Source organism: Achroia grisella, unplaced genomic scaffold (assembly GCF_030625045.1).
Source record: "Achroia grisella isolate CSIRO2021 unplaced genomic scaffold, CSIRO_AGI_Agris_v1 utg52091, whole genome shotgun sequence".
Lineage (NCBI taxonomy): Eukaryota > Metazoa > Arthropoda > Insecta > Lepidoptera > Pyralidae > Achroia > Achroia grisella.
Window position 1 is genome coordinate 54,470 of NW_026712912.1, and position 24,072 is coordinate 78,541.

General features: G+C 30.7%; 2 protein-coding genes and 1 pseudogene across 2 annotated transcripts in view; 2 read left to right on the forward strand and 1 right to left on the reverse strand.

The window, feature by feature from the left end:
- LOC131847348 (meiosis regulator and mRNA stability factor 1-like) overlaps window positions 1–8,232 on the reverse strand; it is a 28,151-nt gene extending 19,919 nt beyond the window's left edge. Inside the window, 5 exon segments of the mRNA XM_059196917.1 lie at window positions 6,447–6,579; window positions 6,582–6,606; window positions 7,185–7,328; window positions 7,489–7,646; window positions 7,829–8,232. Of these exon segments, the coding sequence (XP_059052900.1) occupies window positions 6,447–6,579; window positions 6,582–6,606; window positions 7,185–7,328; window positions 7,489–7,646; window positions 7,829–7,964 (596 nt within the window). The 5' untranslated portion in view covers window positions 7,965–8,232.
- Window positions 8,233–8,648: 416 nt separating this feature from the next.
- On the forward strand, window positions 8,649–13,177 carry LOC131847350 (26S proteasome non-ATPase regulatory subunit 12-like). Its single transcript, XM_059196918.1, is given in 10 exon segments — window positions 8,649–8,755; window positions 8,879–8,974; window positions 9,084–9,200; window positions 9,457–9,569; window positions 10,244–10,622; window positions 11,359–11,531; window positions 11,533–11,574; window positions 11,655–11,817; window positions 12,536–12,699; window positions 12,975–13,177. Coding segments are annotated over 9 exon segments (1,350 nt in total). The 5' UTR covers window positions 8,649–8,755; window positions 8,879–8,914; the 3' UTR covers window positions 13,114–13,177.
- Window positions 13,178–15,228: 2,051 nt separating this feature from the next.
- On the forward strand, window positions 15,229–23,938 carry LOC131847349 (uncharacterized; annotated as a pseudogene).
- Window positions 23,939–24,072: the final 134 nt, after the last annotated feature.

A 24,072-nucleotide genomic window follows, 5' to 3' on the forward strand; every position in this document is an offset into this window, starting at 1 on the left:
AGTATAAAACAAAGTCGATGTCGCATCTAACAGTACATAAATGAAGAAAGAAGACTTTTTGGCTCTGATACCGTAACGGACTATCAATTATGAATTTATTATACCTAATCTAGATATTTTATATTCGCAATGCTACATACATTGTAATATCCGCCTCCATTCATTAACGGTGGAGGGACTAAATAGTTGAATAAAACTGAATAAGCAGTTGCTCCACTCTATAGGTATGCGTCGTCGTCGTATGCTGTTCATTTTTTCACTCGTTTTGGCGCCAAGAGAGGGTCACATAGTCGTGGTCAAGTTAAGAACTTATAATTTAATTTTGATGACAATAGATACAAGTAAAAAGTAGGTATTATATTAATGTACGTAAGTACTGTACTTAAAAATATTTCTTCTTTATTGTACATTTGAAAAACTTAACACTTAAGGACTTGTACATATACACGTACATACTGCCATTTTCTCTTAAAGACATCCAGAGAAGCACTATTTATCAACGCGGAGTGCACCGACCTTTGACCTTATAACAGCTGATTCGCGCGTAACGAATTACATTGCTACTTTTTGGTATTTTATAGTGGATATGTCACTATAAAATTATTTATTATTTCTTTAGATTATGACATAATAACATAGTTTACATGATTTTAAGGGAAACATACGATAAAAAAAATTCCCGTAAAATGTAAAAGATAAAAAATGGTTATTGTTGGTTATCCTTAAGAGATAGACATATACCATCACGGACTTTTTTGTTGACCTTATTTTGATACATCTCAAAGCACTAGACAATACGCATTTTCATTAAACAGTATTGTATTTTTTTTATTTATTTAACTTTAATGCACAAAAAAAATTGTACATGTGGCGGACTTAATATTTTGCCGCGTTATTTACCAGGCAACCATGAGTGGTGCAGCGAAAGATTATTGGCGGTGCACTAATATAAATAAGAAATGTCAAAAAAAGATATATAAATACAAAGCAAAATATACATTTCTATAAAAAAATAACAATATACATACATAAATATATAACCCATAAATGTATAAATAAATACATAATGATCCGATAATCAAATTATAAGTACAGTCTCAAATTGAAAGTAAGAAAAACAGAAAATATAGAGAGAACTATAGGAATATAACAGAAAGATGTGAAAAAAGAAGAAGGACAGTAAAAAAGTTACAAATTTAAATAATGTTGCCGCAATTTCTGTTTAAATGAATTTATTACATTATTATATATATTAGGCATACGACTAGCCTTATGACTGTTACTTTTTTTTTAATCTATACATCTATACATGTAAATAAAATTGGAGTGTCTGTTTGTAATATTGAAATAACCGTTTTTTACTACTTGCATATGAATATAAATACGGTATATTTTACAAGTTTTGTCTGTCTGTCTGTCTGTTTGTTCCGGCTAATCTCTGAAATAGCTGGACCGATTTTGACGGGACTTTTTTTGGCAAGTAGCTGATGTAATAAGGAGTAACTTACGCTACTGTTATTTTAGAAAAATAAAATAAAATTTCACGCGGACGAAGGCGCTGGGGCCAGCTAGTCTATAGATATACCGAGATTTAATGTTTAAGTTGCTATTATGTTGTTGACAAAATTTTACTGTAATGTTACTATTACGTTATCCTACACAATTTGTATTATTTTGGATGAATAAATAAATAAATAAATAATAATCTATACATCTATACATTTAATAAAAATTGGAGTGTTTGTTTGTAATATTGAAATAACCGTTTTTTACTACATGCATATGAATATATATAAGGTACATATACCAAAATAACAATTTTTATAATTTTTGTCTGTCTGTTTGTCGGTCTGTTTGTTCCGGCTAATCTCTGAAATGGCTGGACCGATTTTGACGGTACTTTTTTGGCAGGTAGCTGATTTATAAGGAGTAACTTAGGTTACTTTTATTTTAGAAAAATAAAGTTAAATTCCACGCGGACGAAGTCGCGGGAACAGCTTGTTTTTAATAAAAACATCTTTTTTGTGGTACTTGAGAATGTTGAAGCCTGTTGTTTGTAATATTGAAATAACCGTTTTTTACTACTTGCATATGAATATAAATACGGTACATACACCAAAATAACATATTTTACAATTTTTATCCGTCTGTCTGTTTGTTCCAGCTAATCTCTGAAATGGTTGGACCGATTTTGACGGGACTTTTTTTGGCAGGTAGCTGATGTAATAAGGCTACTACCTAGTAACTTAGGCTACTTTTATTTTAGAAAAATAAAGTTAAAAACCACGTGGACGAAGTCGCGGGAACAGCTAGTGTATAATATATTAGAGATACCTACGTGTTTTTTATTGATGACTAGCTGTACACGGGATTTCGTCCGTGTGGAATTTAACTTTATTTTTCTAAAATATAAGAAGTTAAATTCCACGCGGACGAAGTCGCGTGTACAGCTAGTTGTCGGTAGTCTAGCGATTTAGCTAGCACACTGCTTTGATTCCTGCTTGGTGGTCGAGGGTTCGATTCCTCGCACGCTGCAAACATTTGTATTCATGAGTATGATAGTTTGTAACGGTCTGGGTGTTTTCTATGTATAGATAATATATATGTATTTACGAAAAAAATCTTTGTATTTATATCAGTTGTCTAGTACCCATAACATAATCTTCAGCTAACTTAACTTGGGTCTAGATGAAGCTGTGTGAATTGTCCTGAGATTACTATTATTATTAATTGGTACACAGGTAAACTACTAACTAGGCCATATTGGTGTTGTTTGTTATGGTGAAAAAACTAGTATACATATATATAAGTTACACGTACAATTTCAAAGACTTATTTCTTGAAAACTACTGGCTATTCTGAAATAAAACTTTAGGGTTTGTATATGTAATGTTTGCATATAAAATATGATTAAAGGTTACCAGTGTATTTACACTTTTACTGAACAAACAGAGTTGTTTAATACTGAAAATATTGTGTGGAAGGCATCAATTACTTTCAGTGCATGTATAGCTTTTCTCTTTTCCTAATTATTATTATTATTAAGTTTAAAGTGGTTGAATTTTACGTAAGGGGTATTTATACATTATTTCTAATTTACCATTTATTTTAAGTTTTTTAAACTCTATTCATCGAGACCTATCTAATGAGTCCAAACACGATATTTCTGCTGTAAGTTTTCGAAGAGTATGTTCATCATCTGATAATACTGGTGCCAGCATGAAGTCAAGGTTAACAGATAACTAATTACTTTTATTTCGTCAAAATCTTTAGATTACGTATAATAAATTCATAATATCGCTACCTATTCAAATCAAAACAAGTATTAGGTACTTCATGTACTAGTATATAAATTTATCAACACACAAGTAAATGATTTTTAAATATATTCAGAGCCAAAAAAATCTTTGTGCATTTAAAAAAAATTGCCGATACGGATTCACTATTGCAGGAAATTGTTGAAAAAATATATATCGAGTATAGGTATCTACTACTATCGACGAATACATTTGGCAACAACGCATGGTCTCGGCCGGAACGGCAACATCGCATATTAGAATACAAAGATAGTGATAGAAAGAGAGAGACAGTGGAATCAGCAATATCTACGGATCGTGGCTGGATCAACTAAGTGTGCAAGTTTATATAAATGTATATATATATATACATTTGTCTTTAATTCAAAGGAAATATAAATAATGAACGCATCACATTTAAAACAGTATAAATAGTTAATAATTTAATAATAAGTTAATAGTTTAATAAGTACGTAAGTAATATTATCACATGGTAACAGCACGTATTATGGCAAAAATAAACATCGGCTGATTTGAAAAGATTTATTATAGTAATAATAGTAATCTCAGGACAATTTACACAGCTTCATCTAGACCCAAGTTAAGCTAGCTGAAGATTATGTTATGGGTACTCATATAAATACAAAGATTTTTCTTCGTAAATACATATATATCATCTATACCTACATAGAAAACACCCAGACCGTTACAAACAATCATACTCATGAATACAAATGTTTGCAGCGTGCGAGGAATCGAACCCTCGACCACCAAGCAGGAATCAAACAGTGTGCTAGCTAAATCGTTAGACTACCGACAACTAGCTGTACACGCGACTTCGTCCACGTGGTTTTTAACTTTATTTTTCTAAAATAAAAGTAGCCTAAGTTACTAGGTAGTAGCCTTATTACATCAGCTACCTGCCAAAAAAAGTCCCGTCAAAATCAGTCCAGCCATTTCAGAGATTAGCCGGAACAAACGGACAGACAGACAAAACTTGTAAAATATGTTATTTTGGTGTATACCGTATTTATATTCATATGCAAGTAGTAAAAACGGTTATTTCAATATTGCAAACAGACACTCCAATTTTATTTACATGTATAGATGTATAGATTAAAAAAAAAGTAACAGTCATAAGGCTAGTCGTATGCCTAATATATATAATAATGTAATAAATTCATTTAAACAGAAATTGCGGCAACATTATTTAAATTTGTAACTTTTTTACTGTCCTTCTCCAATTTTCACATCTTTCTGTTATATCCCTATAGTTCTCTCTATATTTTCTGTTTTTCTTACTTTCAATTTGAGACTGTACTTATAATTTGATTATCAGATCATTATGTATTTATTTATATATAATATTTATACATTTATGGGTTATATTTAAATTAATTTAATCGATAAAATCGTTGTTAAGTATTAAATAAATTTTAAGTGATATTAACTATTATATTATGCATAAAAAATATTTGTAATAATAAAGAAAATACATTTAAAATGTTTTACTTGTTGTGTTAGTTATTTATAAGATCTTACTATAATTGTTAGCTGCTTTACAATTTAGAAAGTACAATAGGTAATGTAAATTAAAATTAATTGAATACTTAACAACGTTTTGTTCGATTAAATTCATTTAATTATTAAAATAGTTAATTTAAAATTAGAATAAAGAAAAAAAAATAACAAAAAAAAATAGGTGGCGGGAATCGAACCTTGAGCGTCGGTTTGGTAAATTGATTCAAAGGCTTATTAAAATCAAAATTCTAAATTCAAAGGCTTATTTCTTCGAAATTACTGGTCATTTTGAAATAATACTTAGGGTTCGCATACCCTTATCGGATACTACTACTACACGGAGTTTTGTCAAAATAAAATATCTAGGTTAGGTATAATAAATTCATAATTAATAGACCGTTACGGTATCTGTATATATTCGGATCAAAACAAGTACTATGAAATAAGAACGAGTATATAAATTGATTAACACAAGTAATTGATTTTTGAAATATATTCAGAGCCAAAAAGTCTTCTTTCTTTATTTATGTACTTGTTAGATGCGACAGCGACTTTGTTTTATACTATACTATACTATACTATGTAATGATTGATATACCTAAAATAAATAAAATATCTGAGGTTTGGACAAAAACTCAAAGGGTAATTTAGTTTGAAAAAGTATTTTGAAAATACCTATTTTGCTTTTAGTGTTATAGTACTTTAACTGTTATGTTTTAAGTAACAATGTTTAATTATAATTAATACTACTGCACCAACACTCCGATCGTGCAAAAAAAATTGCTGTTTCATTATTTTTTAGTTCAATTAGTGGTCTACCTAAGTCCTGGGCTAAGGGGAGGAGTCATGACGCCCCCATGACTCCCATGACCTCCATGACCTCCATGACGCTCCCCCTGGATCCGCCGTTGCGTCTTCTCTTTATTCGCTCAGTAACGTTGTTACAAAAGAAAAGATTCCCGTCCAAAAAATAACAAGTATTGAGGTTGGATCTGGAGTCCGTTACTCCAGACTGATTTCTATAAATATTTAGATTAGATAGACTATTATTCTTGAAATACTAGCTAGACATTATTAAGTTACTGTAGCCATAATGTAGTAGCCCAAACGTGCCAATGAGGAAGCCCTTGGCAAATGCTGCACCCTGATTGGCCAGATTGAATTGGATCAAGAACTGCTCGTATGCCAAAAAGGTGGATTTGTATAAAATCGTGTATAAATCGCTTAATTATTATTATTACTCGTCGTGACAGTTGTGGCTCAAAACGGAGCAACATTTACATATGGTCATCTGGCATTAGATCAACAAAAGGCCTCCGGATCAACAAGTGAAAAAGGATCAACAAAAAACTACCTATACGGCACGTCTGAGCCACAAAGTGCCCAAGGGGATATTTATATATATATATATATATATATATATATATATATATATATATGTATATATTAAAATAGTACCTACTCAATATTTAGAATAATGTAAATATTTTTAAAAAGGACTTCTTCAAGCATTGTTATTTACAGAACAATACAGACAACATTTCAGATATCAAGTATAAGTACCAATTTATATATAGTATTTGGTGAGACAAAATTTGTAGTAAGTAGTAAAAAGTAAAATAAACACACCTATGTCTGAAGTCACTCAAATCTGCAGCAAAATTTATGTCCCCAGATATGAGTAATAGTGCTGCTGGTGCTGAATGCAGCTCTCCAAACCTTCGCATACACTGTCTTAACTTCTCGTCAGCTGCATTTTTTGTGTGCCACACACATGGATTAGGCTCACCTATTAGTAATTAGTAATAATATTTAAATCATACAATACAAATTCCCATTCCTCTAAAAGTAACTTTGCCTAGTTAATATATTTTGCAAAATCAAAAAGATTGATGTGCTATATGATGTTACATAATAGTAATTATTTATTTAACTTTATGTACACAATACAAAAGTAGTACATTTGAGGAAAATAACATCATGTGGCATTTTCAACCCATCAACCATAGATAATGCAGAGAGTAATTGTTCATAGTACAGAATGAAATTTATAAATGAAAAAAGAAAATAATCATAGTAATAGTATAAATATACAATTTTAAATTATATGATTCCTCTCCTATTCTTCAATTCTGACTACATATTTATTATATTCCTTGCAATATTTGTAGACTAAATATATTATATTAGATAGACTTCAGACCATCATTTTTTATGTTGTGTGTTAAAGTAATTCAGACATTAATATGTGATGAACAAATAAAAACACTTTCATAGTTTCAATATTATTAAAAGTTTCATCTTCATATTACATTGATTTCATTAATTAAATGTTGTAATAACCATTGATAATAAAAAGTAACTCACCTGGGCATCATTAAGTTCTTGTAACCTACTTGGAGCTTCTTTCCTCACATCACATACCACCACAAAGTCTGCTTCCCGTCTACCGGGCAAGAATTTATTTCTAATAGCTGCCACAACATCTATCGCTGAACACCCTCGTGGAACCTATTGTAGAAAATTATAAAAAAATATTAGAGGAATGTAAGTTTATTCTTCCTATTATATTATAATTAGAATTAGACTCAGAAAATAATTTTCAGTTAATTAACCATACCATCGTAGCAATCATTTATAATGAAGTACAAGTTGTAAAAAAAATAATCACCTGACAGTTTTCTATATCCCAAAATATACCAATAGGTACACTAAGAGATCTCTGTTTATGATGACGAAATCTGGACCTGACACGAGGACGCTCAGCACTTAAAACACCTTCCTCCCTAACACTCCCACTCATATCATCTGAAGATTCATCTTCTACATCTAAAATGCACATGTAAAATATTAAAAGATACCTTGACGTTGCATAGTCCAATTAAAGTATAGGTAGACACAAGAATCATTTAGGATAAGAAATGAATTTAATGTAATTTTAAGGATAAATTATAAAATGAAATCATTTATAAATCGGGTAAATACAAATTACCACTGTAATTACTATTTACCTGTTATCCATAAACGGGGAGGAAATGGTATTTTCATAGCTGGGCTATTAGTGCTTGGGAGACCTTGAGCCGAATGGCTTCTAGTTCCCTTAATATTTGTTGTTCCAGAATCTTCAAGGTTCCTTGATAGACTCATTTTAATTCATAAATAAAATTAGGTGAAAATATATAATACGTTACAGCATATGTTAAAAAAAAAAACAAAGGGAAATGTATCACTTGATATCCAAAGTACATTAAACACACACGAAGTGTAAAACCGACGTTATACACAAACTACTTCAATCGTAACAGATCTGCATCAAAATTAAAACAATTATATACAAAATGTAAAAGAAAATGAATCAGACACTTTCTACGCCATTTCTGAATTACAAATCTACTCGACTCGAACCACGAACATTTCAAGCAAACCAATGAAACCACAGATACTAACGTTTTATCTATCATAGGACCACAGAGTACTTTTGTACATAAGCACTTCAATAACAACAACAACAACAATTAAATATCATAAGCTCTATGGAAAATACAGATTCTATTATGTATGTACGAAAGTTATTGTCGATTATTGATTTTTTTATATATCTAATTGCAATTAGGTATATACAGTTAATATTCGTATATATTAAATATAAAAATATATATTGTTATGTTATTGTCAAATAGAAAGTTGACTGAATTTCATTACATAGTATGGTGGAGGTACCTCGACAACACTAGTATCTTTTGGCATGCTCACTGAGCTTGGCTGTTTGTCTGCCCAGTATCTAGGATATTGGTATTCTGTGATCCTGTGACTGCCAATATGGTAGCATCTCTATAGTTTGTGCTGTCACTGTCATTTCAAATGAGTTTGCATTTACTTTTTAAGAAGCAAATTGAAATTGTGCATTGTCTTCTAAAATTATTAAATAAAATTTATTTGTATGTATCTGTTTTATTTACAAAATATAATTTTGTGTTATTTAATGTCTTTGTGATTTATGCACCTTTGGATATTTGAAAATAATTTCGTATTCAACTAAAATATTTAAAATAATTTTCCAGGTTTGAAGAGTCCGTTTTACTTAATTTTTCTTAAAAATGACTACTAACGGTGATATCGGCGGTCTCGATGCCAGTGGCAAAATTGTAAAAATGGAAGTAAGTGTAAATTTGTAACAAATAATCTCAAACGTAGGTTAGGTTGAAAAACTGTTCCTAGACCTATTTTCTAATAACTGATGTATTTTAATCTACTTCATCTTTTTAGGTGGACTATAGTGCGACATGCGATGAAAAGATTCCAATTTGGAAGTCATGGGCTTCTAAAGGAAAAGTTCAGGATGCAATAGATCAATTGCTGGCACTGGAGAAACAAACAAGAACCGTAATTGTTAATTTTTTTTTTTATGCTTATTCAAAATAGATGGTAGCCACACTACCTATTCCTATACACTTATAAAGTAAAATGTATTTAGCAATATTTTTTTTCTATTTTTCTCTCTTTTTCTGTCCAATTATTAATTTGAAACATAGGTGACAAACAATAAAACCTCCTATATGTCATGGTAATTGGTTTGTTCGTATGTATAATACCATATGTATGTGTAATACAAATGTATGTATAATATTATAATTTTTAGGGTGCTGACATGGCTTCCACTGCAAGAATCCTCGTAACAATAGTGCAGATTTGCTTTGAAGCCAAGAATTGGTCTGCACTGAATGATCATATTGCTCTTCTCTCTAAAAGAAGGTTAGTGATTAATATAAAATTTTATACATTGTAATAAATTAGTTATTATTCTTTTAATAGTTTGGCTTGATAATGTCTAAGAACAATTCCTAAAAGTAAAGTTAAACTTTACCGATTTTGTAATTAATAAGAAATTACCAAAAGCATCTTAATACATTATTTTTAAAATTATTTATTTATTTATTTATTAGCATACAAAACAGATTACAGTCAATATAATAATATAATTAGGAGCGTGTAGTTCGGTACAGAACTGGATTGTAATCCAACCTAAGAGCTAAATTATATAGACGCATTCAATATACGCTAGATAGCTAGATAAGGTTATATAATAAAAAGTATACTAAATAGAAAATGATATATAACTACATAATGCAATGAATTATCATGTTAACAGAATTTTATTTATATTAAAGAAAAGAAAATTGGTACAATGTTAAATATAATTTGTCTCTTTACGGTGGAAATTTAATTGTCTCCGGAACTGGACCAGCGTTGAATGGAAAATATCTATATTTCTATTCGAGACAAGAATTTCATTATGTGTGATATATTGTAATTGTAAGTTTCATCTGCACTAATCTTGTAGAAGAAGTAAATTACATAAATAAGAAAATTGATTTAAACAATGACATATTTTCCAATTGGTTGATGACTAAATTAATTAATTTCAGATCACAACTAAAACAGGCTGTTGTTAAAATGGTACAAGAATGCTATACCTATGTTGATAAAACTCCAGATAAAGAGACTAAAATAAAACTTATTGAAACATTAAGATCCATAACAGAAGGCAAGATTTATGTTGAAGTTGAGCGTGCTAGACTGACACACATATTAGCAAAGATACGTGAAGAAGAAGGCAACATTACCGAGGCTGCGAAGATTATACAAGAATTACAAGTAGAAACATATGGCTCGATGGACAAACGTGAAAAAGTCGAGCTTATTCTGGAACAAATGAGATTGTGTTTGGCCATCAAAGATTACATTCGCACACAAATAATATCTAAAAAGATTAACACCAAGTTTTTTGAAGAAGATAGTACTCAGGTTTGTTTATTTACAAATCATTGCTGATGTTATTTGTATTATTAAATGGCATATGCACCAAAAATAAGAGTATCCATAGCATATTTAACTGGCATGGTTATGGAAACAACATATAAGTATACATGCAATGCAAGGTACTTATCAAAATAGTTTTCGCTGGAGTATTATTATCATGAATCTCACACTGTTGTCCTGCATATCACTAACTCCATATTTCTATACAATAGTTTAATTATGGAAGGTCTTATAGTTGGTGGGTGAATATTCAAAACAGTACAATGATTTTGTTATTTAAGTTATGACTAAAACTGACTGGTCTGATTACTGCAAATGTCCTAAAATAATTTCTTATATAATTATTTCAAATCATCCTTGGCTGATATCAAGAAACAAACTTCAACCACAATGCAAATGCTCTAAATATTATTTGTGTAAAATTATTAATATTCATTGTTATTTGAGTTATGATTTTATAGTAATACATACACAAATTTTCAAATACTTTGCCTAATTATACTATTCTAGAGTTGTGATTTATGACAAGAAACATGTGAAAGTAATAGAATATATTTAAATTCTCATACAATTAAAGAAATTACAAAAAAATAATCAAATTAAATAGTAATATGAATACCCTAGAACACCTTAATTTCCATGATATCCATGCTGTTATTCAAAGCAACACTTAATTAGATAGTATATTCATATACTTTTGGTTATTATTAATTTATTTCAGGAGCTGAAAGAAAAATTCTATCGTTTAATGATTGCTGTTGATCAACATAATGGACAATATCTTGCCGTGTGCAGACACTTCCGGGCTCTAGGCCAAGCTGGTGGTTCTGATTCTCTCATTGGCAGTGTTGTGTTCCTCATTTTGGCTCCATATGATAACGAGCAGGCAGATCTCACACAGGCTAAACGAGGATAAGGATTTAGACAAGCTGCCTGAAATATAAGTAGAAACATAAACTTCCAGTAATAATAATTTATTGATAATGTTTGTGTACTAAAATTTATGATTTTGTTTTTTTCTAGACAGCTGTTGGGTTTGTTTATCAACCCAGAAATCATAAGATGGAACACATTGTGTTCTACATACGAAAAGTTGTTACGATTAACTCCATACTTTGATTCAAATGATGAGAAAGGCCAAGAGCGTTGGAATGATTTGAAAAACAGGGTTGTTGAACATGTAAGTATAAAAATAAATTTCAAATACAGTTATATTTTAGTTATCTTAATAAACTTTTGTCATTAGTAAAAAATATGGCTTTTCAACGCGTAAATCTCCTAATACATCAAAGGTATAATACGTAAATGGGTGAAATTGGCTGATTGTGATTATGAAGACTTTACTATCTGGCCTGTACATAAACAAAGAGCCAAATGCGTATAAACATAATTTTACATTTTTGCTGGCCAGACGACATGTTATAATAATTATTATTTATTAATTCTTAACAATGAGTTTGTGTCGAATTTAAATTAGAGAAATATTTTCTAAATCTAGAAATGAGTTTAATATTTTACGCGATTTAAATTCCATTAATTCACTCATCACCCGTGTCACGTACCGCAATGTTGCGCGTAGCCTTTTAATAATAAATACAAACAAGTCATATGATATAATATTATCACGACGTGGATGTGAAGTACTGGTCTGCTGCGTTCGCGTGTTCTATTTGCATATGCATTGCTGCATGGTCATGCACAGAATTGCATGTGACGTGTTTAGTGCCGAGAATAATTTGTCGTTTTATATACCTAATGTTAGAAAATATATCTGTGTGGCACACAGACCATTTTTAATTCAGATATAGTAAAAATAAGTCGAACTCTATAAAATAATTTAGGTTAGTATTAATAAAATATTTATTCTATAATTCTATAATAATTTATCATTGTCATAGAATATTCGCATCATGTCGATGTACTACACCCGCATTACGCTCAAACGTATGAGTGAGTTGCTCGGACTCAGTGAACTGGAGACAGAAGAGGCTCTGAGTCAACTCGTAGTTAGCAGTGTGGTGCGCGCGAAGATCGACCGCCCTGCAGGAGTTGTTCACTTTAGGTAAATATACAGTTGATATATATTTCATATATAAATATTTAATTCCCAAAATAACTACACCAATATTAAAGTAGTTATACAAACAGTTATTGTTTTTATACTTGGGGGCTTGTATCGGGGATATTGAAACAGCTAATGAATGAGTCGTTCATTTCCTATCTGTGTTTGCCAGTTCTGCCAATGTGATCTGATAAATATATGTAAATTGAAGTTGATACATACATATTTTGAAGTAATTTGATAAATGACATTAAAAATTATTCATTTTGTTCCAGCCTTAATATGGATGCATCAGATCGTCTTAATGAGTGGTCAAACAATTTGAACACGTTAATGCAACTTGTGAATAAAACCACGCATCTTATCAATAAGGAAGAATGTGTACATAAGCATCTTATGGCTACAGCGGAATGATTTATACAATAATGTAGTGTCTATATCTATCTATCTACTATTATAATTTTAATTATTTAAATCTTGTGTTTAAATCAAACTCATTGAAGATTTTTTGGAAGTTTATTTTAAATACGACACTACATAATGAAATGATAACAATTTTTAACATGAACTAATTTTTAAAAATCTAAATAAGTAATAGTTACAATTTAGGAAATTGTAACTATTACTTACGGAAAGATCACAAGGAAATTTATTGGTATTTTTATTCTTAATGACTGCAAAGGATCTGTACTATTGTTGACTGCTGGGTAATTAACACATTGACTAGTGCCAATTAATACTCCCTGCGATATACACGCAGAGAAGCTAGTATGCATATATGCATATAAGCAGCGTAGCATAATACAGTGTAATAAATATAGAAGAACATAAAAGCTAATATAGCACTATTGCTAAAAGGGCCGCTATTCTGCTGGTGCCGCAGCGTGTCACTGCAGCGTTGATTTTCTGTAAATATATTACTTATTATCTCTGCTGGTACAAACAATACACGCGGCAATGCGAAAGATCTTATAGTTCATTAAATGGTTTAAAAATCTGTTTGTCATATTCGTGGTCCGCAAAAATATTGTGTCGTTTTATTGGCGATATTGTAAGATAACGAAATGGCCAATTATTCATTTATTAGGATCTAAGAACAGGTATATATATTTTTGTAATAGAAAATATTTTCTTTTTATACCTATCTATTATATTTTTATTATTATTTATGGGAATTTAATAAATTCACTTTACATATTTCGGATCTTTAGCATCGCGCCATGCAATGAAACTCTAAAGTGAAGAAATTCACTAACTATATTTCCGTACACAATATACATTCCGTACACATATCAATATTAACATAATGATCCTTGAAATGACCACTATGACAATACTATCAGATGTAGGTTTTTATTTACTTTACCACTGCATCATACATTTATTAAGATATATATATTAAAGGGCATCTACCACCCGAGTAGCAGTTGTGACAGGAAGCATAACATTCTCATAAAAATATTTCGTTAGCTATCGTGGATATTATAGTGATAGTGGGTATCGTGGTACCACTTTAAAAATGTACAGAACACGCGTAAATTTTAAACAATTTATCACAACAACTTAATCAATAATAACTTATCAATTTATTGCACAGTATTTATTACCTGTGGAATTAACCGGGGTCTATTGTTTAACGATGGTTTTATATAATATACGGATATAGGTACAGCAAAGGCGAGTGCGAGACCCATCATCAATGTAATGATGTAGATATCCTGTCTTGTATCTGATATGTCTGAGAAATTCGGCCTGTATGTGTAAATAAGACATGATGTGCTAATGGATGGACCAAGAAACGCACTATATTGACTCTATGAGTCCTACGTGAAGAATGGTAATAAAGTAGATCTACATTAAATCCTTTTTTGTGGAATTCGATAGTAAGTAAGAAAGTTTGACCCTCAGACCACAGAAATATAACTTTAAAGATGTATTCCTTTTTTCCTACATGCTTACAGACATTCGTCTCTTGTTTTTACAGGTCAAGTTTTTAAATGTTGGTGTTCCACTATGTAACCTGAACGGTCTGATCCAAAATTTTAGTAGGTAATTTAGAATATATAGTATATCCAAATTCCATTATCCTAAAATTTTAGACCAAAAATACTTAGTCATTCGAGTAGGTATTATGACTAATTGTTCTTAGATTATTATATTGCAGTCATCTACAAATTCAGATCAATACGAGCAACAATCAAACTCTTGAATATAAATTTGCATACATTTATATTCATGGGTTTACACGATTATTTGAATTGATCTGGAAGATTCCTTTGCTCATTAAATATGGATTTACAAAAAAATACATATGTATTTATATCAGTTGTCAGTAGTACTTATAACACAAGCTCTGCTTAGATTGGAAATATATGGCGCTGTGTGAATTGTCTTGGGTTATTATTATGGCAGTCGTTGCATTCACACGACACGACCACATGTCGCCGACAATATTCGAATTCGTATTTTTATGTAATAATAAATAGTTATTTATGGTATTGATAACGAAATCGTTGTTCTGTATATTGCCGATAAGATACTGATTATAAGTTGATTAATTATAATCTATTACAGTAAATATAACGAGATATTCATAACCGTTTAGTCTTAACGTTGGATCAGTTCAGTCGTAAACAGTTTCGTAATATTGTTAATAAAAATGATTGTATTAATAATATCCGCATTGATCCCAGCAATATTGGTGCTAGTGGCCTTTAGATTTGTGAATAAGAGAAGAAAACCGGCGATATTTGGGGTGTACCAGCTGAAAAATAAAAATTACTACTTCAAATTTGTTCTAATGTACACAATTTTAAGAATTAGGCAGGTATGTACCTACATTTTAACTAACAGATCCGAAGAGATTTATTATCAGTATTATATTCCCATCTAAATTAAATTATCTAGAATAAATAGTTTTAGATATATAGGTATTATCAAACCATATGTTTGAGGTAAAATTTATAATTTGATCCTTGGCTTAAATAATGCTCTACAGACCGATCAAAAACTAAATTCATGGAAAGATTTCATAATCATGGATGATTTTGTTAGCATTTACTCTAAATAGTTAATCCCGTTTTTGATACTGTTGTTACATTCAAATAACTTTAATCAATTCACAATTATTAGACATTTGTATGCGATATCTTGTGTAATGCTCGTTGGCTATGATATATATGAATATTATTTTAGATTCTGAATTTAAAGCAGAATATAATTATAGATTTAAAATTTTTAAGTAAACGGTGAATAAAAACAGTAATAAATAGTAGCTATGAAATATCTCGATCATTTCAACTTTCAAACAAGAGGTAATTGTACCATAAATCATTCCATTTGTTTAGACACGTTAAACTTATATTATCTACACTCCCTTTTTTTGGGGGTAATTAAAAAGTTAATTTGCCACTCTAACATAATTTTATTATGTTACATCCATCCACTTACACTTGTAAAAAAATATTGTTATATTTTCGCTTCACTTCGAAAGCATACAAGAAATCTCTGACATAGGTACTAAATTACGACTGATGTTGGTATAAAATGAATAATTCAATAAACTAAGTAAATTATATTTTACTTAAACATTACGGGAAAAATAATAATTATTATTATTTTTGAGCCTCTCTTCAAAAAGCCTCACACTCACAATTTTTTTACACTGACAAATTTTTATGCCTTATTTGGATTATACCAAGGAAATCCCAATCACACTGATATCTAGAGTCTATTTCTTATAGATATATAATCTAATTCATCATATTTATAAATAAATCGTAATTAGATAAATAATTAATCTAATTGTCAAAGAAAATAAACACATCATAAATTTACTAGCGCAGATCTCTCAATGTAACAGCGTGACTTGCAGTTACTACCACATAGCTTTAGTGGTTTACTATATTTACATACTTATACCTTATAGATCTAAAACCCAAAAGGTATTGAGATGAAAACTGCACAGAAAACTAGAAAAACTGCTTATCATTATAAATTTCTAACGCACATATAGCAAAGGTAACTCCTATAAGAAACAAAAAATAATAACTGGAACAAAGTGATAGACCCCCTGTTACGTTGTATTCAAATACCTACATATAATATACCTACCCAGCGAAATGTGAGCATGTCAAAAGTCGCATTTACCATGTCGACAATGTCGGGCTGCCGGGTAGAAGGATAGCAATATACAATGTTAGGTCGAGGATGACTTGATATTAACACATCGTTAGCACGCCTGTAAATCTCTCACGATGGGCTAACTGACCTGACCTCATGCTCGTCTTATCTTCCTCTACTAGTGATCCGACCGACCCGACCCGTTAGCGCAGGCGGGTGCACCATTTCATCATCATTACATAGTATAAAACAAAGTTGTTGTCGCTGTCTGTCCGTCCCTATGTATGCTTAAATCTTTGAAACTACGCAACGGATTTTGAAGAGATTTTTTAAATAGATAGAGTGATTCAAGAGACTCCCGGTATGCCCGGGCGAAGCCGAGGCCAGTAGCTAGTACATAAAACAGTTCATAAAAAAGTACGTAACTATCACATTTGCAATTACAGTGTGATTTTAAGGAACGATTACGATTTATGAAACAACATAATTATTTATCATTGTTATATATCTGTTTACTTACAAAATTTTGACACATTATAATGTAATGTTTATTGATAATGTAGTATTTGACCACCTGTTCACAACTTTGATAAGAGATAGTTATTTTATGTATTTTTCGTAATGTAGGTGAATATCATACCTACTTTAATTATTTCAGCTAGTTACACATCTGAAGAGATTATTAGAAATCGAATTGGGCCGAAGTGCCGACGGCATTGCACATGTTCAACGGCAAGATACAATTTTGGAGCAACAATATTATCTTGACCATGCACAAGTAAGATTTCATAGTAATAATATTTTTATTGCAGCTTTTTACCTATAGTGTTAGTCAATTAAATCTTATGTTAAAAGGAGCAACACAAACACAATAAGCGGATATCATGCAAAAAATACTATAATTATATTATATTGACCTCGAGATCCATGTTGTATCATCTTCTATATTTTATTTTCCGTATAAAATATACTTCATAACATCTTCAGAATGCCAATTTACAATCAATGGATCGTTTCATACAAGATATGTATACTAACGTATCCTACGTAACGTATCCTATGAGGGCGGGGGATTAGTGGTTTACCTGCACCTACATGACATAGATAGAAATGTCATGGGATATAAACTAACAGATAACAAAAACATTTTTGTTTTCAGTTTTTATTTTTAACTGACTATCCGTTAAAGGAAACGCTGATATAAAATCAAACTAATTCTAGAGACTGCGGTAGACTTACGTTTGATTCAAATTCAGGTCATCCACGTTGAGATTCAGAATCGATATTGATGATCATATTTTTATTGAAACTCTTACGCCTGTATTTCCTATATTCGTTCCATACATACCTAATCTTCCGAACGTCCGTCGTCACGAATAAAGCCTATTTATTTGTCAAACAAAGTATGTACTTACCTACTAATAATAATTATATGTAGGTATATAGAAGACAAACAAAATTAACTATATTAAGTTAAACCACGGATGACAATATTAAAAAGTTAAACTGTTATATATAAACATTGTTTTTCTACAAACATAACTTATCTTTATCCACAGGCAATAGATGCGGTTTATTTCAATGGGATGTCAAAAGAAGGAGATGCACTCATTTGCGGACTAGCGCGACGACCTGGAAATGTTTGTGATGCATTTTTGTACCTAAAGGTAATGACTTTATTGTCACAAAACATGTATATTTAGTCACTTGGAGCATTGTAAAAAAAAATCATTTACCTAATGTATGTAAATGTAGTCCTTTCGTCCACTTACGCGCGAGTAACTTAATACTGTTCAAATTAATTCCGTTGAGAAAGTTGTTCAGTAGGTACGATTAGAGTCATAGTACCATTGGCATGACATTATAATTATTGATTTGAAAAACAGGTAGAAGGCCAGGAACTGTTGTTATCGCCAAATCTACCAGACACATACTTGAAACAAAAGCCTATTGAAGAAGGCGAGTATAGTGTGGAAGGTATAGAATTAAAAAAACTTTGTACCTATGAGAACTTGGGAGTTAAAATACAATGGAGAAATGAAGTAAGTATTTCATATTTTCCTGCTTTGATGTATGAGACAATAATTGATTAATATTTGATAAAACGGAACTGTCGGTAAGTACATTGTATCGAATATTATAATGAATATTACGTATTAAGGCTATATCAATGATTCATTGGCCCACGAACCAGCATCAGGCATCAAGTTTTTTTTTATACGGATATATTTTTTATATACGAAGATACGGCCCATCTGATGGTAACCAATTACCTCCTGGTCTAAATTTCAATCATGGTTAAATCTATATATTGAAAATAAAAAATGATCAGTTGGCTGTCATACCTCTTATCCGGTAATTTCACAGCTTAACACACTTATGTGATACTGAGGTACCCATTCAGACGATTTTTACAAATGCATAATAATACCTACTTATAATACAATTGAAAATATCTTTCTATATTTTGCAGGCACAGGAATGACGGGGATAAGAAGACAAAAGTACAAATGACACTTACCTGGAGCGCAAAATGGGCGCCATTCAATTACGATAAGCAAATATCACCTAGATGCTTAGCCGGCAGCATAGCCAGGGAGCAATGGTCACGAGATTACTTTAATTTATTAAAAAGGTCAGCGGTCATATGATAAAATACCTATATTATTTAAAAACAATATACCTATATTGTTTTTACGTTGCCATATAAAAATACCTATTTTATATGGCAACGTGATTAAGTAATTGGATTACAGATATTATTATACATATTCAAAAATTGTATTCGTGTTTCATGAATATTAAGTCATATTATAAGTATACAAAGCTAATTCCCAGTCAATCATGTAAGTGGTTCGCTAATCATATAGGTATATAGGTACCCTGATGTATATTATAAACATTTTGATAAATTACTTTATTATTCTATTAAGTATTTATTGAGAAACTGATGTGCGTAAAATTTAAATATTTATTACTAATTAAGTATGAGGTATTGTTGTATTTTTTGGAAGAGAATAATGTTTTCCTGAATAAATAAACATTACTGTAATATTTTCAGGGTTCATCAAACGCATTATGAACAAATGGGCTTCGCAAAAGGCACAGTATCCATCGATGGAAAAGAGCACGTCTTAAACATTCCATGTGTCAGAGATCATACTTTTGGTAAATTTACTTGTTTTTATAATAATCTACTTTCTCAGATAGTCAGAGGCATTGTCAGTTGTGGATGTCATGTTGACCGCACACATTCCGCTATAGTGATTAATTTAGTTTGTAACGTGGCCATTATCGGATTTAGAAATAAATTGACAAAAACTTCTTTTGTCAACATATAAGTAAGTAGACCAAATTCAATTGTTTAGGCTTGGAATTATGGAATGGTGCACCCGCCTGCGCTAATGGTTTACGTGGGGCTCCAGGGGACGATGATAAGATGAACATGAGGTCTGGTCAGTTAGTCCATTGTGACAAATTTACCGGGAATTTTTCACGATAGTTTACAGAGGGAGCCGCGTGGAGGTCAACCTGACTTGTTACATAGGTAGCGGTAGCAGTGGAGTAATTGGTTCACAACACTAATAAGTAATCCCTTCAAATTTTCTAAGTCGGTATCATAAACCACTTGGCTACGACGCTTATTTCAAAGAATAAGTCAATTTTAGGAGTTTGTCCGAGTAGAATCAAGTTTTCATGTTTCTTCTCCACCGTCATAGTTTAAAACAGTTTTTGTAAATCTTGTTAGATAATGATATACTCTAAGTAAGTATTACTTCCAATACGACAGGTCCATTCCGTGATTGGCGTACATTTCACCGATACGTGTACCATTTTATATTCCTTGAAAATGGTGACTGTGCAGCTGTCGGTAACGTGTGTCAACCAGCAGTTTTATCTAAGTAAGTTATCTATTTCGCGCGGCTATATTTATGATTCGCTGTAATAAATGGTTATTTTTATGTGACTATATACAATGGCAAAAATGGTGATGGCTCACCTGATGTAAATAAAACTAGACTAATAAACGAACAACGCTGGGGTGGTTAACCCCAGCAGAATGTCAGGGCAAAGAGCGCAATCTCAGGGCCCAGACCCAGCCCTCCGAGAGGGCCGGTGGAAGACTCAGAACTGAAAAAGTAGACTTCTATATTATATGGACAGCAGCAGCATAGACGTCATCCTGTGACTCATGCTTTGCCATTTCAGAGCACTAAGATCTCAAGCTTCCGTACCTTGTAATTTTAATGGCACTACACATATAATAGTCTGCATATATAAAATTTATCACTTCGATGGAGTTATTTTCATATATGTATATTTGCATTATTTCAGTTTAACAATTGGATATTATTGTCGTGACTCCGATCAGAAAGTATTTCCGATAGATTCATGCGACTTCCAAATATATCAACATGGAGAAGATCAAATTCTGCCTAAAGATTATGGATTTGTTTTTGAAGCTGGTATGTACTTTATTCACACCTACGTGATTGTTTAATCATTTATTGTCAACAATAAAAATTACAGAGAAAGGAGAAAAAAACATGGAGCTGCCTCAGTTATTGCTAATATAAGCACAAACTCAATGAGGCACCTATACAGCGCTGGTTTTCAGACAGCTTACATACACCTATAAAATGTATCGTGACAATTACCAAAAAATATACTATAGTCATGAACCACCAATCGTGTAGGATAATATTTTAATCATTTTATCATTATTATCGTAAGCAATTTACACATAGATATTCGATAAGAGGGCTTTATTATTGCTCAGCGCACAGCGTTTTTCTTGTGTAAAATTTTATGATTCTGTTCCTATAATTTATAAACATAAAATTCTATAGCGGTACTTATAAAATAAAATACATGTTTTTGTTATCATCATAAAGAAAACTTGTCTTTTTAGTAGGTCAGATTAATGAATCTTCATATAAAGGCCAAACTTTTATTACATTAATAATTGAAAAGTAAGTATTAAAACAGTGGCATAAATCTCCGGACCCAGATTCCCAATTGCTCGTACTTGTTATAAAAGATAGATATATTTAAAACTACTGTTTCCACGACACATGCATTTATTTTTCTTGTAGTAACGTAAAATCTAGTAAATATAAAATAGAACTTCTTAATTGTGAAAGCTTTATAGTGTACCTTTATACCTTTTGTATGATTTTATTACCTTTTTTTCTTACTCGTAGGTTCTAAAATTTCATATATTCTTTTCAAAGGTTGGCAAAATTACGCAGTACGTGTGAAAGTAGACGACGAGGAGACTTTTTACATCGGCAAGGAGAGGGAGGCAAAGTTCTACGAGCGCTGGTCCACAGTAGATATTAACGGAGTCAAAGGCCGGGCTTGTGTTGAATGGCATTACAACAATGTTCAAGCAAAGAAGACAGCTAAAAGTGCATAACAAAAGTTTCTATCCAAACTGTGTTAATAACAAAAAAAAACAGTAATATTTGTATTTTATACCTATTAACGTATATTATGTTGTTTTTCTGAATAAGAGGAAGAAAATATGCAAATGTTCTGCATTACGATAATTTCCAACAACTACAACCTAAATTACATATACGTGATATAGGTGTATATAATATATATCTAAGTTCGGTCGGACACGGTTTATTTACCAGGCAATCCACATGGCAGTTAAATCCTTAATTCATTTAACGAATATGAATTCAGGCCATTTGACTATAGACCAAAGTATAACTGGATACATACTCATTGTAACAATTATTTCAATGATTATTATTATTATAAAAGTTCTGGAATTTTTTCTTTACCAATATAATGGATAAAGAAAAAATTCAAGAGCTTCTATGTATTTAATATGGTTATTGTATAGTCTATAGTAATAATAATATGCAGTAACTATAGTTAATAATATTGAGAATGTAATTTTGATAATATTAAATATATGTTTGTATAGGAATGTTTGTAGGTAAATAATACACAATTACAGTGAGGAGAGTTAATAATATTTAGCATAACAACTTCATATATCTTAAACTTAGATATCTACATAGACTAGCAAATAATTTTTTTTTCTTATCTTTATTTTGTAGAATACAAAATTTGTCTTAAAAACGTCTTTTACTGTTCTTTGGTTAACAACATTTGGTTTTTATTACATTAAATTATAATTCAGCTTCTGACAGGTTAAATTGTTACATTTAATAGTATTATAGTCAGCGTTTGTTGTCTATAAACATGAATGAACTAAAGGGTTTTAAATTCTTATTGTAATTTCAGTTAGTTTTGTAATTCAGTTGTAATTTAAATCCTCATTTAAATTACTATAGTCAGCAATTTCACATTTAGTCGACTACTACTGAAGGGGTGAGAGTAACTCATCTTGAACTTATGATTAAGCCGCTCTCATCAAGAGGCTTTCTATAATAGATTCCTTGTAATTTGACATCTTATAAGGTTTTTACTCACAATGACAATACAACAATATGAAAAAGGAAATACAATTTACATTTATATAGTGCTTGAACATAGTAAATAATATATTAGAACTACATTTTAAATGTATGATAATGCGATAGAATTCGAGATGTACATCAGATTTGTTCAATAATGATAATGCGAAATGTTAAAATTATTGGGTGTCAAACGTGCTCGTTATAAAATTACAGACCTATTGAATTGCATTATATTTTAAACACACGAGATTTTTGCTCTTTTATAAATCAAACAGTTATTTACTACAGTATATATATAGACACTCGTTCTCTTTCGAGTTTAGATACGTAATTATTTTACAGTTACAATTTATGGAAGACAGATTTATTTTATTTCACGCTATTGAAAAATATTCGGTGTTTTTGATCTATTTAGTTTTTATATTAGGACCGAGTAAATCCCGACTAAATTACGGTTACTATAACTATATGAATATCTAAATATAGTTCTATATTAAATAGCAATTGACAGTACATTCCGTGATGATTAGAATCATGACAAGTGATTTCCGCGGGGAACTATGGTACAGTTGTTATACGATAGAAATTATAGTTATAGTTGGATATTTTAGGTTATTCTAATTACTAAAAATATTGTTTAGTACCTATAGTTAGTTATAATTAATATAGTTCTGGTTCGTAGCTCACATTTCAAACGACAAATTGCTAAACAATGTTCCAATTAACAATTCACATCTGTTGCAAACGCAAATTGTCAATAACTAACTTACTGCCGTAAAGTTGATATTATTAGCTCTTTTCTTAAACAAAA